Source organism: Geotrypetes seraphini, chromosome 16 (genome assembly GCF_902459505.1).
Source record: "Geotrypetes seraphini chromosome 16, aGeoSer1.1, whole genome shotgun sequence".
Taxonomy (NCBI): Eukaryota; Metazoa; Chordata; class Amphibia; order Gymnophiona; family Dermophiidae; genus Geotrypetes; species Geotrypetes seraphini.
In genome coordinates this window covers 51,944,310-51,961,362 of record NC_047099.1, presented here as the reverse complement: position 1 = coordinate 51,961,362, position 17,053 = coordinate 51,944,310, and the positions used below count along the sequence as shown (strand labels likewise).

Genomic DNA, 17,053 nt, shown 5'->3' with positions numbered 1-17,053 from the left:
AACAGGCCCAGGTTTCGCACTGAATAAAGTATTTTATAATTTTTCACTATTCTGTTTACTTAATATTTCATAATAAAGTAATTATAAAATACTTTCTTGGTGTTTATTTGATTCCTATTCAAGAGAATTACTTTATATATAGTCAATATAGGCACAGAGTTAAATTTTTTAACATTTTCTAAAGGTGGTGTGCCTCGTGATTTTTTTCATGAAACAAGTGTGCCTTTGCCCAAAAAAGGTTGAAAAACACTGGGATAGAGAGTATAAAGGAAAAAGATTAACGTAAGATAGTGACTACCTGATCACAAGTAATATGAAAAAGTTACAAGAAAATTTAACCACCAAGTCAGAATTATGAGAAAATATTGCAGAGAAAGATTCCCTAGTCTCAAATCGGGGGCAAAAAGTTGTTAAGTGATGAACTAGGTTCAAATATACCTCGTCCTAGTGGTGTACCTGAAACAGGGGGGTACTCACCTCTACGAAAACCCAGCTGTTGGTAGGGACAATGCAGGGTCTGCACTGCTGTAGAAAGCTATCCGAGGTGTAGGCCTTGAGGCGAACCAAGGCCCGGTTAAAGGCTGGTGGTGTTCTTAGAGGACTGGGTTGGGCTACATACATACAAGTAAACTGCAAGTAGGAAGAGAAGAGATGTCAAAAAGGCAGAAGTTTTGAAATATTAGCATTACAACTAGAATCTCTCTTACACTTGGACTAGGAACAATTACTAATCTTTTGGATGAAAGTTATTGCACTGTTATTCTAGATTTACGTGATCTGTGAATGGCTCATCTGTCTTTGAGTTGCTAATAGTTATCTTCAATTGGCACCATGGGATGCTGCAGAAGTCTGGGCCGTCCAAGGGGAAAAAGCCTTTAGTGCCAGGGGAGGGGGCAGCAGCTGATCAGTGGGGGGGAGAGGGCATATATGAAGCAGCCCGAGGAGATACTGCGACTTCAGAGCCTTAGAGATAGATCTATATCAGTGTCTCCCAAACCTGTCCTGTGGGACCCCCAGCCAGTCAGGTTATATGCAAATCTCTCTCATGCATATTCATTAGGGATATTTTGAAAACCTGACTGGCTGGGGGTCCCCCAGGACAGGTTTGGGAACCACTGATCTATATGAATACTGAGAGAGGGACCTGCTTATTTCTTGGATGCAGTTTAACTCTTCCTTATTGGGATAAAAGCCTGCCAAACTTATTAAAATCAATGGGATTTTAGATTACTAATGCATAGCACTTGGAAAAGTCTAAGGAAATATCAAACATTTGCTCTCCTGACCCTAGCATGTCCATTATGTCTGCTAGACATCCAATGGAACCATTTTTAGGGGTAGGAATAGCAGGGAAGGAATTTTCAAATAACCAGATTAACACAGGTAGTGTTTTGAAAAAACTGTTATCCAAAAATAATGCATGCGTGAACTAGGTAGAGAAGAGGAGAGCAGTGGAGAACCCAGAGGATAATAGCCTCACTGGGTCAGACCTAAGGTCCATCAAGCCCAGTCTGTTCTCACGGTGGCCAGTCCAGATCCTTAGTACTTGGCCAAAGCCCAAGGAGTAGCAACATTCCAGAATCCCAAAGAACAAAAAGGTTCTAGAACCCCAAAGAGCAACAAGATTCCATGCAGAATCTGGAACCCCAAAGAGTAGCAACATTCCATGCTACCAATCCAGGGCAAGCAGTGGCTTCCCCCATGTCTTTTTCAATAAAGAAGACTATGGACTTTTCCTCCAGGAACTTGTCCAAACCTTTCTTAAAACCAGCTACGCTATCTGCTCTTAGCGCATCCTCCCAACAATGCGTTCCAAAGTGAATATTTGTGTTTCCCGCTTTTATCCATCTTTTACCTCAAACCTTTGCATGATCTGCTCAGTCTGTTCCCCAGTGGCAAGTGATGTCTCTGATCCATTGCTGGAGATGGATAATCCAGGATCTCTCCTCAACAGAACCTGAAAGGAAGATGCAAACAGTCAGGATGCTACTGTATAACTCTAATCTGTCAATTGAACACACTGAGAAAGTATGGAAGCCTGGACTGGAGGTTTAGAAGACTAATAAAAGGACCATTTCAGAGGAAAGGTGGATCCATCGAATAGCAGATGGGGTGGTGAAGCACAGAATAGTAAATCTTGATATACTAAGAGCACAAAAGCATTACCCGGCCTTTGCTATTCAAACAGCAAGAGAATATGGGCAAACTCCCCACAGATACTCAACTAAAGATCTGAGGTTTCTTAAATTCTAGTGCTGTTGTAGTGGCGTAGCGAGGGTAGGAGGCACCCCCCCCCCCCCCATGATACTTGCACTCTCCTTTCCCCCTGTATCTCTTTAAATCTTCATCAGCGCCAACAGCTTCTGGCTTTCCCCTCAGTCACTTCCTGGCCCCACAACCCAGAAGTGATTTCAGAGGGGAGCTAGGCCGGCGAGAGTCGTAGGCCAGAGAAGTTGCATGTCACTGGCAAAGATTTAAAGGGGGAAGGGGGAAGGAGGGTGCTAGCGTGGCATACGGAGGGGGTGGAGAGGTACTGTGCCCCCACCGAGACATTGCCACTGTGCTGATTTTACCTCCACCACCCTATCGGTGAAGAAATATTTCCTAATATTAAACCCGTCACCTCTTCATCTTATTTTATCCTCTTGTACAGCCCTCTTTCCACTGATGGGAGATACATTTCTTGCGTGTTCCTCATATATTTTGGAAGTGACCAACTGCCTCCATCTCATCCCCTGGCTACCCTCTCGAGCATAGTTTCATACAGTCCCTATTACCATTTTGGTCACTTCAATTGCTTCCACACACCTCCATCCCCATCTATTTTTTTTTTTTTTTGGGGGGGAGGTAAACCCTTAGAAATGGGCACAACACTCCAGGTGAGATCGCACCAAAGACCTGTACCGAGACATCACCTCCCTTAGCCTCTCACTGAGCACCCTCTGACTCTGGTTACTGCTATTTTGCACCATCTTTCTACCATCTGGGTCATCGGATAGGATTGCTCCGAGGTCTCTCTCTCTCGCTTGGCGAAAATCACTACCTCCCCTCATCCCCAGTATTGAAACTACATTGGTTGTCTGTTGAATTTTGTTAGAGTACAAAATTTTGATTATAATACATCATGCATGCTTTAGGGAAGCACAATGGTATTTCTCCCTCCATTTCCTTTCAAACCCTCCCCCCCTTTTTTTTCTTCCTTTTCTAATTATGCAACTTTACCCCTCCCCTTCCTCTTAATCATCACTTTTCAAGTTTGTCTTGTCCATGTCCTTATTGTACACTTCCCCTCTCTAATTAAACTTTACTTTTATAAGCATAACTTTTTATCCCTATTTTAATATTTTATTGTAAACCGGCTAGATACCTGTTGATGGTCGGTATATTAAAAATTAATAAACTTGAAACTTGGATCTCAGTCAAAGAAATTTCAGATGCTCTCCCTTATCCTGCTTTATCTACTTCTGGATTAGATAGATTGTGAGCCCACCGAGACATAGGGAAAATGCTTGAGTACCTGATTGTTAAACCGCTTAGATAACCTTGATAGGCGGTATATAAAAAAACCTAATAATAATAATGACTGGCTATGCTCTCTGGGTCCCAGGGAAGCCTATACTCATTCCAATCCATCTGGCTTCCAGGAAAACTCTTGTTTTCAAGTGAATCAGCATTATCACTACAAGGTCCTTCCTTCTGGCCTGGAATCTTCTCACAGAGTCTTCACGAAGTGCCCGATTGCAGTGGCCGTATCTCTCCGATCCCACGGTCTTTAAAGTCTTTCCTTACCTGGACTGGTTGATCAAAGCTTCTTCAGCTCAGGATGTGGCTCTGGCAACATCTCAGACCATTGCTTTTCTCCAAGCTTTGTGATTCGAAGTCAATTTCCCCAAAATCCAACCTCATTCTGTCTCAACGCCTTTAGTTCATTTGGACTATCCTAGACACTTCTCACGAGAGCATTTCTCCCTCCAGATCACCTACATGCTCTCTTCAGCCTCTGTCAAATGTTCACTGTTCAGACCATCCCTGCGAGATGCATGATGTTCTTGGCCACATGGCTTCCACAGTGCAGGTGACACCACTGGCAAGGCTACATCTTCGCACTCAGTGGACTCTTGCTTCTCAGTGGTTTGAAGTGGCAGTCTATCACAGCATATCTGTTACATCATCTCTTCAGCAGTGGCTTCAATGGTGGATAACTTCCAATTTATCCAGAGGTCTACTTTCCACTTGCCTCAAAGGGTGCTAATGACTGATGCATCTCCTTACGCCTGGGGGAGTGCACCTGGATGGCCTTCAAACCCAGTGTCATTGGTCAGCAAGGGAGCAGAAGTTTATGCCCTCAAGGCTTTTTCAGCATTGCTTAAGCCCTCAAGTCCTCCTTCATACAATCAAGTAGCAATGTACTACACAAACAAGCAAGGCGAATACAGGATCTCTCCTGTTACACCAGGAAGCCCAGAAAATTTGGATTTGGGTGACAGCTCGCCACATTTTCTTAAAGTCTGTCTATATTCAAGAGAAAAAGAATTCCCTAGCAGACAACCTCAGAAGAATTCTTCAACCTCATGAATGGACTCTGTTCTGCAGCTCTCCATCCCATCTTTCTTCAATGGGGCACTCCACAAGTGGACTTATTTGTGGCTCCCCACAATCACAAGTTACCCCTGTTTTGCTCCAGACTTTACTCTCCTCTCCGTCTGGAAGCAGATGCCTTTCTTCTGGATTGGAAAAACATGTTTCTCTATGCATTTCTGTCCACTCATTAAAACTGCTCAAACTCAGAGTCAGCCACCATGATTCCAATTGCTCCTCGGTGGCCCAGGAATTAGTTCTCCCTTCTACTTCAATTCAGCTCCAGGGAGCCAATACCGCTGCAATTCTTTCCTACTCTTACTCAGCATCAGGGATCTTTTCTACATCCCAACCTGTACTCATTACACTTGACAGCTTGGTGTCTCTCGGGCTGAATCCATCTGAATTACATCTCAGCCTGTATGCAATATTGATGCCTACATGAAACCACTCAATGTTATCAACAAAAGTGGACTAGGTTTTCTTCCTGGTGTCTCCATTATCATGATCCAACTTCCTTGTCAGTGGAATTGGTATTGGATTATCTACCCCATCTGTCCGACTCTTGCCTCAAGTCTATATCTATTAGAGTCCATCTCGGTGCTATTACAGCTTTTCACCTACCAGTAGAGGGAAAGCCTCTTACTGCTCATCCTTTGATCTCCAGATTCATGAAAGGCTTTCCCTCGACTGGCAGGTGATAAGCTGTAATAGCACCGAGATGGACTCTAATAGATGTAAAGTCCAGAGTCAGACAGATGGAGTAGATAATCCAACACCATTTCGACTGACTAGGAAATTGGATCATGTAAACACCAGGAAGAAAATCTAGTCCACTTTTGATGATTACATTGAAGCATGGCTGGTTTCCAGGAGGCATCAATAATATTGTGGACAGGCTGTGAGAGATGCGATATCAGATGGGTTCAGCCTGAGAGAAACCAATTTGTCAGGTTGGACTGTAGAAGATATCTGTGCTACTGAGTAAGCAGAGTAGGAAAAAACAGCAGAAGTATTTGCTCCCTTATGTTGAAGAGAAGTAGAAGGGAGAACCAATGTTATCTGGGCCACCAAGGAGCTATAAGAAGCAGGGTGGCCGTTTCCTACTGTAGTTTGAAAAAGACAACATGAAAGGAGAGGACGGAGACGCATAGAAAAAACATGCTCGTCCAATCTAGAAGAAATGCCTCTGCTTCCCAGACATTGCAATGAGTCTAGTCTGAAGCAGCAGTGGGGCAACTTGTGATTGGGGAAGTTGCCAACAAGTTCACCTGTTGAGTGCCCCATTAAGCATAGATGGAATGGAGAGCTGCAAAGCTAGAAATCCATTCGTCAAACTGAAGAATTCAGCTGAGTTTGTCTGGCAGGGAATTCTGCTCCCCTGGAAAACAGACAATCGTCATGAGAAGGAGGCAAGCAGATGCCCCAAGCCAGATTTTCTGAGCTTCTTGACATAAGAGATCCTGTGGCTCCTTGCATGTGTACGGAGTACATGGGTAGTTGATTGTCCATGTAAAGGAGGACTCTGGGGTTCAAAAGATGTTGAAAAAACATTAAGAGCATAAGACATTCTGAACACAGTAAGTTAAGAAAAGGTGTGATCCTTGATGGACTAAAAACCTTGTTTTAGGACATCCAGGTGTGCTTCCCAAGAATAAGGAGATGGGTCATCAACATCACCCCTTGATGGGAAGTGTAAAAGAGACCCCTGAAGAGTATGGAGGAGGTCATACAGCATTTAAGCAACTGCTGAGTAGAGGATGGTAGAAAAATATGCTGTCGCTGAGAAGCAAGGGCCCACTGAGGAGTACAAAGATGAAGTTTTGCTAGTCCATGCTATGTGGCTTATTAGAACCTTCCAGTGCCTTGCAGAGAAGGTTTGAATTTGAAACGTGTATACAGAGGCAAAGGAGAGCAAGCAGACGAACCGGAGGAAGAAATGCTCTCAGTAGAGTAGAGGCTAGGAAAAAACCCCAAAGACTTGAAAATATAAGAACATAAGAATGTACGCAGGTGAGGCTGGACTTATTTAGAGCGCTGGTCTTTGACTTGGGGCCATGCGTGAGCCGACTTGCTGGGCACGATGGACCACTGGTCTGACCCAGCAGCAGCAATTCTTATGTTCTTAAAAAAGCCCAAAGATTTGTAACTTCTACAGGACCAATGCCTGAGGAAAAAACAAAAACTAGTCGTACAGGTAAAGAAAAACCTGAAGACCGCAAGATCGGAGTGCCGCTGGCATTATAAGCAAATACTCCGTCCAGACAGTGAAAGGAAGTGATAGGCTGTAAAAAAAAGGACCTGGTAGTGGAAACTGCGCTGATTGACTGGGAAGTGCAAGTACTTGATGGGAATCCAGAAGGAACGACAGAAGTAAAGGCTTCCTTGAAACACAAGATAGCCGAGACTCGGGGATGCACCTGGGTGTTAATAGGATAACCAGAAACATTCTAACCTACTTGGTCTTCGTCCATTGCAGAGAGCCACTTACTGCATTCCGGTAGAGAAGTGCGCCCGGAGTAGAGTCTTCATCCGTCCCCACCAGAGTGCCACAGGAAGTGAGGGGGGATTCCAGCAGGAAGTGGCTGCCATTGGACTCTGCCCGACACTGGGGGTCTTGCAAGGTGACAAGGGCAGTGGAATAGCCAAGAGGCTAAACCACAGTTAATGTGGGAAGGGAAGAAGATGGTGAGGGGAAGAAGCGTAAATATTTTCTGTAAACAGTGAGAAAAAAGTTACAGCTCATCTTTTTAAAATCCCTGCCTGGGTGGCCTATTTAGCCCTTGTGTAACAATGTGACCCCAGGCTGGCTCACAGGGGATCTCCTGACCTCGCATATTGTCATGTGTGAATTATTACTCATCCACATTCATGTGCCATCTTGGATTATCCTACAGATAACATTTTCCCCCCTATTACAGAAGTCAAGAAATGTATTAATTTAAATATATAGCACTTGCTTTCATTGGCATGGGGCTTTGAAGGAATATGACTTGTATTTTGCAAACTTTAGGTAACTTTTAGGCATAAATGAAGAACTGGCAGCTCCTTTCTGGCATCAGATCTTTCCATATATTCAGTATTCCGTCTAAATCAGGGGTAGGCAATTCCAGTTCTCAATAGCCACAGGCAGGTCAGGTTTTCAGGATATCCACAATGAATATGTAAGAGATGGATTTGCATGTACTACCTCCTTGAGATGCAAATCTATCTTGCGGATATCCTGGAGGTAGTGCATGCAAATCCATCTCATACATATTCATTGTGGATATCCTGAAAACCTGACCTTCCTGTGGCTCGAGGACCGGAATTGCCTACCCCTGGGTCTAGAAAATGCTTCCGAGTTCACCACTGGGGCTTCCTTCAGCCTCACACCAAGACCCTTGTCCTAAACTGTATGCTCCCCTTACCACCATCAGCTCATTCTCAGAATGACTCAATGGGATGTATTTAGAATATGCCCCCCTCCCACTCAATCTTCATAGCTCCTCACATAGGGTTACCAGATGTCCAGGAAAACAGACATGCTCTGTTTTTAAGAGGAATGTCCAGGTGCCCAGAAGGACTTTCCAAAACCCAGCAGTTTGTCTGGGTTTTGGAAAGCCCTGACGATCTCTGGATGCATCTAGAGGGCCTGTGAGCCTACATGGATGTCACACATCTGCACATGCTTGAGGCCCTCCAGACATGGGCTGAAGGTCAGGGAAGAAGAGATGAGGGTTTGTGGGGGCGGGGCATGTCTGGGTTTTTAATGTCTCAAAATAGGGTAACCCTATCCTGACATCACAAAGTTCACAGGAGAGACAAGAGGGAATATGAAAATCACCTAGAACCACCCAGGATGCTAAGGATCCCAAGAATCATGTTAAGAGATGGATGGATGTTAACCCTTTCAGGACCAAGGGACATATTTGTCCCATAACTTTAAAATCCTATACATTTTGATTGGGATAGTCTACAGTTCTAAATTTGATATGTACGGATTCCATAGGATACTGCCTTTATGTAAACAAACTGGTTCCGACATTCATTCATTAGCGTCGTTGCCAGATTGACGAGAAGATTCACTTGCCACACTGTCCTTAAGCCAGAAGTGTGATTTAAAAAAAAAAAAATAATGATATTTCACAAAAAAAATCAATTTTTTGGCATCTGCAAGCCCTTTTTACCATAAAAATGTCATCAAAACCACAAAAATTGGCCTACGATCCTTATGGTCCTGAAAGGGTTAAAGCCAGCAGTGGGCTACTGACCTCGAGGACATCCTTCCGGACCTGGACCAGCATCTTCTTCTCCAGACATGACACAGACATGACCTTCTCTGGGCTACTTCCCCCTGCTGGCTCCTCCCAGCTTCCTGTGCTGGCCAACAGCCCATGGCTTTCACTCCATCCCTCCTCCAGCCAGCCTACAGCATTGTCCTGGGGTGCTGACTGGGGCCTCGCAACTTGCTTCAGCCAGTTGAGGGAGGGGGAGAACTGGTGCACGACTGGTGGGAACGAGTCCGACATCTTCTTTAGACCTGCCAGAGGGAACATTAAAAACCTCAAGGAGAGTAGGTTAGACATCCGACAAACAGGCCTGCAAGATCTTGAACTCCTCAATCTGGCCATAGCTCTCGTTGCTACTCTTTGGGGTTCAGGAATCTCGCTTACACTCTGAGATTCTGGAATGTTGCTATTCTGGGTTTTGGCCACCATGAGGATGGGCTATTGGGCTTGGTTACTGTTCTCGTCCAGTTCCTGTAAACTCTGCAGATGAGGACAGAGCTTGCAGGAATAGGGCTGGGACAGGAAAAGGAGTCATGGAACGGGAAAACAAGTCCCCAAGGGATGGGAAAAGATGTGTCCCTGTGTCATTCTTTACTCCCAAGCTTCCTTTCAGCTCTACCATCAAGACTGCCTTTTCCAGCCTTATCTGTAACTTAAGTGATTTCCAGGCTCTTTCGGCTCATCTTTCTATTATTTCTGGCTCTAGAACAGGACATAAATTTCTGCATTTATGGGGCAAGGTAAACCCCTATTGCCTTTACATAAACCTGTTATGGTTTGTTTATACTCATCCATCCACCTCCTGCTCAATGTAATCTGAACTATTCCTGTGACCCTGCCCTAGGTTGAGTTAGCTTTCCTTTTTGCCAACTCAACCCCCAAGGATACAGGGATTAGCTGAGAAGTAATTATAGAAGGCTTTCTGCACACTTCAGTGAACTTCACTTGAATCACACAAGCTGGAAATCTGTTCCTAGAAATGTCTTCTAGCATGGATGCACGCCAAGACATTGAGATCACCCTAGCAGGGTACGAAATTTTAGAGGGGAGGCAATCATGCAAAAATGGGACCTCATCTCCTGAATAATGCCCGATTCCTAGCTCAAGTCACACCTCTTGTTCCCCCCCAAAAAAAAATCTTTTAAGCTACTGCAGAAAGAAATGGCATCCGAAGCCCAGGCTGTTTTTTCTGCAGTCAGGCAAGGAACTGTTAGGAAAAGAAAGGCCAGCCCAGCCTGGAGTCCACCATGTGCAGGTAAGAAGGCGTGAAACTGGGGGAGAAAACAGCATTGTTGTGCCTTGTGACATTGGCGAAACGCTTAACCCTGCACTACCTCAAGTACAAAATGTGTGTAAACCCTCTGGAAGACGGGAAATACGACAGAAAGGAGGCGAGCTTAATCCAAATATAGTAGAGACGGCAGAAGAGAAGATCTTCAGAGCCCCATAAAGAAAGCAGGAATACAGCGTGCAGAGATGTGAAGGGTGAACTATTTCAAAGAGTGAGATTCACCATACTAATCTGTGAGATTTTTCAGACGGTACATTCGGACTGTAAATCTTCTAGAATGATTTTAAGTGTGGTGCAGTGGTTAGAACTACAGCCTCAGCACCCTGAGGTTGTGGGTTCAAATCCCACGCTGCTCCTTGCGACCCTGGCCAAGTCACTTAATCCAGTTGCCCACATGAAATACGCCACATTCAAACTCAAGGGACAACTTATTCAAAACGCCAATACCCTTGAACCAAATTCTCTTGTTCCCAAACAAAGGAATACATTCTATTCACTATTAGAATATATGTTTGGCTCAAACACTGTGTTTGAATGCAAAAGTGCATCAGAAGTACAGCAAAAGCTGAGGATCTTATACAGGAGGACAAAAAGGCCTCTCAGACTCAAGCCTGCTCATTAGTGGACATGCAGGTATAACTCAGCCACCTCACGGGCAAAAGCCCCTCCTCCATCCGTTCCCATTTTTCAATAATTTAATCTCTTTCAATTTCTTAATGAATTTAAGATATAAATACAGGAGCCAGACTAACCCTACTGCGTGTGCATTACGAGCCAAACAAAAAATTCTAAACAGCCCTTTTCAGGAGCGACCATAAAATTGCGGGAAGGGGTAAAACATGGACCTCACGGACCTCGCGGATCTAAACATGGCACGTCCTTAAAAATCTGTAGTTAGTTTCTGGCTCCGACAGACCTCGGTGACAATTTAGTGCCGACGGATCCGTCTCAGCATAGGATCCGTCTGCACTAAGATGTCATCGAGTCTTTCAGAGCCAGAGACTAGTGCTGGAGCGGCTCTAAAACGAATCCTTTAAACTGGTTTCCCGGGTTCGTAGAAAAAATCGCGCAGACAACTGAGCGCAAGGTTGATGGCGCGCCGAAGAAAAGCACTATTTTAAAGGGTTCTGACGGGGGTGTTGGTGGGGAACCCCCCTATTTTACTTAACAGACATCGCGCTGGCGTTGTGGGGGGGGGGTTGGGGGGGTTGTAACCCCCCTCATTATACTTGAAACCAAACTTTGCCTGTTTTTTAGGGAAAAAGTTCAGTTTTAAGTATAATGTGGGGGTTCCACCCCCCAAACCCCCCACAACGCTAGCGTAATGTCTGTTAAGTAAAGTGGGGGGCTCCCCCCCACACCCCCTATCGGAGCCCTTTAAAATAGTGGTTTTCTTCGGCGCACCGTCAACCTTGCGCTCAAGTTGTCGGCGCGCCGTTGTCTTGCGCGATTTAGTCCCGTCACCGGTTTCCTGCAGCCCCAGTAAATTGGCTCCGAGAGACCTCAATGACATTGTAGCGCTGACAGATCCTAATACTTTTCCCTCCCTATGCCGAGACGGATCCGTCAGCGCTAAATTGTCACCGAGGTCTGTCGGAGCCAGAAACTAACTACAAACGGCACAGACCTCAGATTTTTAAGGACGTGCGGGGTTTAGATCCGCGAGGTCCGTCAGGTCCGCGTTTTACCCCTTCCCTAAAATTGCTTCCCGTTGGTGTACAAGAACTGCGTCCGGGTGCGTGCCAGTTTGAAAATGTTCCAGCAAGTCTGCTCAGCCCCAGCCAAAATATTCTAAACTAACAGCCATGCTCGGGTGCGACCATAAACTCACAACTCCTGGCCTTATAGATCTCTTGCCGGGGCTATCGAGAGTCACACAGCTCTTGTTCTCGTCGTCACCATCACCGCCCTCTTGCCAAAGTGATGCAAACAGTCAGGTTCGACTCCTGGCCATTTAGATCCTCTTCTGGGGCTATCCAGCGCACTTAAAAGCGTGCAGCCCTCGTTCTCGTCGTCACCATCACCGCCCTCTTGCCAAAGTGATGCAAACAGTCAGGTTCGACTCCTGGCCATTTAGATCCTCTTCTGGGGCTATCCAGCGCACTTAAAAGCGTGCAGCCCTCGTTCTCGTCGTCACCATCACCGCCCTCTTGCCAAAGTGATGCAAACAGTCAGGTTCGACTCCTGGCCATTTAGATCCTCTTCTGGGGCTATCCAGCGCACTTAAAAGCGTGCAGCCCTCGTTCTCGTCGTCACCATCACCGCCCTCTTGCCAAAGTGATGCAAACAGTCAGGTTCGACTCCTCGCCATTTAGATCCTCTTCTGGGGCTATCCAGCGCACTTAAAAGCGTGCAGCCCTCGTTCTTGTCGTCACCATCACCGCCCTCTTGCCAAAGTGATGCAAACAGTCAGGTTCGACTCCTGGCCATTTAGATCCTCTTCTGGGGCTATCCAGCGCACTTAAAAGCGTGCAGCCCTCGTTCTCGTCGTCACCATCACCGCCCTCTTGCCAAAGTGATGCCAACAGTCAGGTTCGACTCCTCGCCATTTAGATCCTCTTCTGGGGCTATCCAGCGCACTTAAAAGCGTGCAGCCCTCGTTCTCGTCGTCACCATCACCGCCCTCTTGCCAAAGTGATGCAAACAGTCAGGTTCGACTCCTGGCCATTTAGATCCTCTTCTGGGGCTATCCAGCGCACTTAAAAGCGTGCAGCCCTCGTTCTCGTCGTCACCATCACCGCCCTCTTGCCAAAGTGATGTAAACAAATGGCCAGGAGTCGCCCCTGACGTTACACCACTTTGGCAAGAGGGTGGTGAAGGCGAGAACAATAGCGGCATGCTTTGTGATCTGGATAGCCCCAGACGAGGGATCTAAATGGCCAGGCGTCGCCCCCGACTGTTTACATCACTTTGGCAAGAGGACAGCGGCAGTGACGAGAACAAGAGTTGCATGCTATTAAGAGTGCTGGATAACCCCAGTTGAGGGATTTAAATGGCCAGGGTTAACCCTAACTGTTACACGAGGGAGATGACAACAAGAACGGCACGCTTTTAAGTGCGTATGGGTGCGTGCCAGTTTTAAACTACTACTGCAAGTCTGCTCAAGCCCAAAAATTCTAAACAGCGGTGTTCAGGAACAACCATAAAATCGCTTCTCGCTAGTATACAAGAACTGCGTACAGGTGCGTGCCAGTTTGAAATGTTACAGAAGAGTCATCCTCAATACTTATCTTTCAATGTCGCTCCTCTACATTTGAGCTACTTTCTTCCTCCGAGCTCCTATTAATTCAACTGCACACTGCTCCTAGGTGGCAAGCCTGCGGAGCCCAAGCAGACGGTGGCCAGCCAGCGTTTCCCTAAGCTGGGTCAAGGCATCCAAGGCTGCACTAGAACATAATTTAAAAAGCAGACATGTTTACTAGCTTAAGCCACAAGACACTTAAACTTGCTTAATTCAAAGAACAAGCCGCAGTACTTTGGCACAAGCTCCATGCACACAGGCATTGCAACAATGGCCACCGCCGGATCACCATCTTGACAGAGACGCCCCCTCAAAAGTGGGATATTCCAGAATCTCAAAGAGGATTCCAGAACCCCAGAGGGTAACAAGACTCTAGACCACCAAAGAGTAGCAACATGCCATGCTACCAATCCAGAGCAAGCAGAGGCTTCCCCAGATCTTAACCACAGACTATGGACTTTTCCTCCAGGAATTTATCCAAACCTTTCTTAAAACCAGTTACGCTATCCGCTTTTACCACAACATCTGGCAACGTGTTCCAGAGCTTACCTATTCTCCGAGTGAAACAAATATTCCCTCCTATTGGTTTTAAAAGTATTTCCCTGCAGGGTGGCATGGTAAGGGGTGCTAGTGGCTCACCTCCTCTCCACTCCCTCACGTACATCTTTTAAATGTTTGCCGGCATGAGCAGCTTCTCCCACTTGCTTCTTTCACCGGCCTTGGCTCCCTTCCGATATCACTTCCTGGTTGCAGGACCTGGACATGATGTCAGAAGGGAGCCAAGGCCGGTGCGAGCAGCAGATGGCATATGCCATTAATATTAAAATGTCATTTAATGTATATACTTTATAACCCACTTAGGTTTTAGGCGGTATAGAAAAGCCTGTTAGATAAATAAAAATAAATAAACCTCTCCCAAAAGACAGCGGGAACTAGGAAGGGGGGGGGGGGTGAAGGGGATAGAAAGGCTTATCTGAGGGAAGCTAAAGAACTGGAGATAAGAGATCTACAAAATCTGGTATGGAGTGGAATGGGCAGATGATGAATCACTTGTTTACACTTTTGAAAAGTAAAGCGACTAGGGTCAGTGTTTGTGTCCAGTCGTCCAGCCACATGCAGATCTCCTCCATGCATATTAATTGCCAATCTCCTAATTATCTGATTGACTGGGGGGGGGGGGGAGGGGGAGCCTTGATGCCATGTTCAAAGTACTGGATTAAAGGAAATGCCAAGAAGATACAAAGTAATACATTGAAAACAAATGGAAAATATATTTCGCTCGGTACATAAGCTCAGGAACTTGCTCCTAGAGGATTAAGACAGTCAATATGGCAGCATTAAAAAAAGTGGACACATTTCTAGAAAAACAATCCATAATTTGTTATAAGGAAGCCCTGGGGGAAAACACGGCTTACCTGTGGGGAGTAAATAGCCTGGAATCTTATGACCTGGATTGAGCCAGAGGCCCTTTAGTCTGACCCAATACAGCTACTCTTAAGAACTGTCCCACATAATCTAATTTAGGCCCCCCCCCCCATCGTTACCAAATACCACCAATTCAGATTGGTACCCTAGTAACTTTAATCATTAGAGTCCATTAACCAATTTGACCACCCAATTTTGTGAGACCCCTACAGAACCCAAAACTATGTGGATAGGGTGGGGTTGAAGAGATCACCAACTGGACTCACCTGCCCAAGTAATTTAAGTCATTGGAGTCCATTAACCAATCAATTTGGCCACCTGATTTTGGGAGACCCCTACAAAACCCAGAACTATGTGGATAGGGTGGGGTTAAAGATGTCTCCAACTGGACTCACCTGCCCAAGTAATTTAAGTCATTGGAGTCCATTAACCAATCAATTTGGCTACCTGATTTTGGGAGACCCCTACAGAACCCAGAACTATGTTGATAGGGTGGGGTTGAAGAGGTCTCCAACTGGACTCACCAGCCCAAGTAATTTAAGTCATTGGAGTCCACTAACCAATCAATTTGGCCACCCGATTTTGGGAGACCCCTACAGAACCCAGAACTATGTGGATAGGGTGGGGTTGAAGAGATCTCCAACTGGACTCACCTGCCCAAGTAATCTAAGTCATTGGAGTCCATTAACCAATCAATTTGGCCACCCGATTTTGGGAGACCCCCTACAGAACCTAGGACTACATGGCTAGGGAGAGATTGAAGTGGTCTCCAACTGGACTCACACCGCCTTTGAAGAAGCAGAAGGCACGCAATTATTTAGACTATACAACATTTGAATACAACAAGTCCCAGGGCAGAAATTAAGGAAAAAGCCCCTCATGTCTATCTTCCCCAAGTGCTTTTCTGGTAATTAAAAACTCTCCACTAACCTTTTTAAGACAAAAAGCAGCGACTAATCCAATTTCTCTTCTACATAATATTTCTCTGCCACATTTCCGCGGTCCGCCCAAGCGGAGACAGAAATAGTGCGAGGGGGCGGGGCGCGGAAGAGGCGGGGCGCCAGAAAATCGATTGAAAAGGGGAGGGCATTCCGACCCGCGGGGGCTGTTTGGGATCCTAGGCAAATGCATCTTTTGCTTGAACTACTGATAGCCCAATTGCCCCGGTGAGCGGTCGCTACGACGCATTGTGCCTTGAATAAGTGTTAGGAAAAGCCGAGAACCGATTCCGAAATAGATGAATTCGTTTCATTTCGTTTTGCTGCTGTTGACGCTGTATCGTTACCGCTGGCTATTATTTCTCTCTTTTGTAATATTCTCGAGTGGGTTCGTGTTGCTGGTTTTAATTTGCCTTTTTCTAAGTTGATCCTGGCTCGTGTTAGTTATTGCAAGGTTGACCTTGAGTGACTATTTTCAGAGCTGTGGTTTATAAATCCTTGAAATAAATACCCTATTTTTTAACTTAATGATTGTTTGGAATGCGAGTATTTCGTAGGTTAATTGGAGATTTATTTCAGTTGCCTCTTTTCTTGCTGTAATTGTGGAAAACATGTCCAAAGCGGTTATCTTTGAGGTTCACAGATGGCACGTAAGGCCCGATTCTATAAACGGCGCCTATCGCACGTCAATCAAACTTAGGCGCGCTGTTTGTAGAATTGAGTCTCTAGCTTAGTGCCAGTATCAGACCAGGGTTTTCTTGGCCTAAAATACAAGCATTTGACTCATTCCATGGCCAGGACTTTAAAACGCAAAATCATTTGGAATATTTTTATGTATTATATGAATGTATTTTTACTTTATTCTGAATTTTAAAAATGTTTAAACATAATACGATTGATAATTTGGTACTTCCAAGCCAAGACCCAAAATGCATAGAGATAATTAAAAAAAAAAAAAAAATGATAATGGGAATGGAGGGAGCTGAGTGTCCTGTTCAGGAAGAGGAACAAACATGAGATTAAGTTGAATAAAAATAGTTCAGGTCCACCTTTTCTGTGATACTTTATTAGGGTTACCTTGTGGCTCCAGCCAGCCAAATATGGCTTTCAGTGGAAGTAAAACCCGGATGTCTGAATCCGTTCTCCTTTTTCTGGAGCTATAAGGTAACCCTACTTTAAATGGATTACAATATTGATATTTCAACAAATACTAAGTTGGAGAGAGAGAAGACATGATCTAATATAATAAAAGCCACGCATGCACTCTCACCGCGTGTTCCGTTTTCCGTGCGCTGTAGGGCACCGCAGG

General features: G+C 45.4%; 1 protein-coding gene across 3 annotated transcripts in view; it reads right to left on the bottom strand.

The window, feature by feature from the left end:
- TGFBR3L (transforming growth factor beta receptor 3 like) overlaps positions 1–15,838 on the bottom strand; it is a 50,831-nt gene extending 34,993 nt beyond the window's left edge. The window contains exons 1-5 of one of the 3 annotated variants that reach the window (XM_033924980.1): positions 15,737–15,838; positions 8,832–9,100; positions 7,070–7,231; positions 1,856–1,957; positions 478–630 (exon numbers count right to left, since the gene is read on the bottom strand). In XM_033924980.1, the coding sequence (XP_033780871.1) occupies positions 478–630; positions 1,856–1,957; positions 7,070–7,231; positions 8,832–9,089 (675 nt within the window). In that variant the 5' untranslated portion in view covers positions 9,090–9,100; positions 15,737–15,838. Of the gene's footprint in view, positions 1–477; positions 631–1,855; positions 1,958–7,069; positions 7,232–8,831; positions 9,101–14,796; positions 14,919–15,736 lie in introns of those variants that run through there. The other 2 variants (XM_033924981.1, XM_033924982.1) reach the window with 2 other exon arrangements.
- Positions 15,839–17,053: the final 1,215 nt, after the last annotated feature.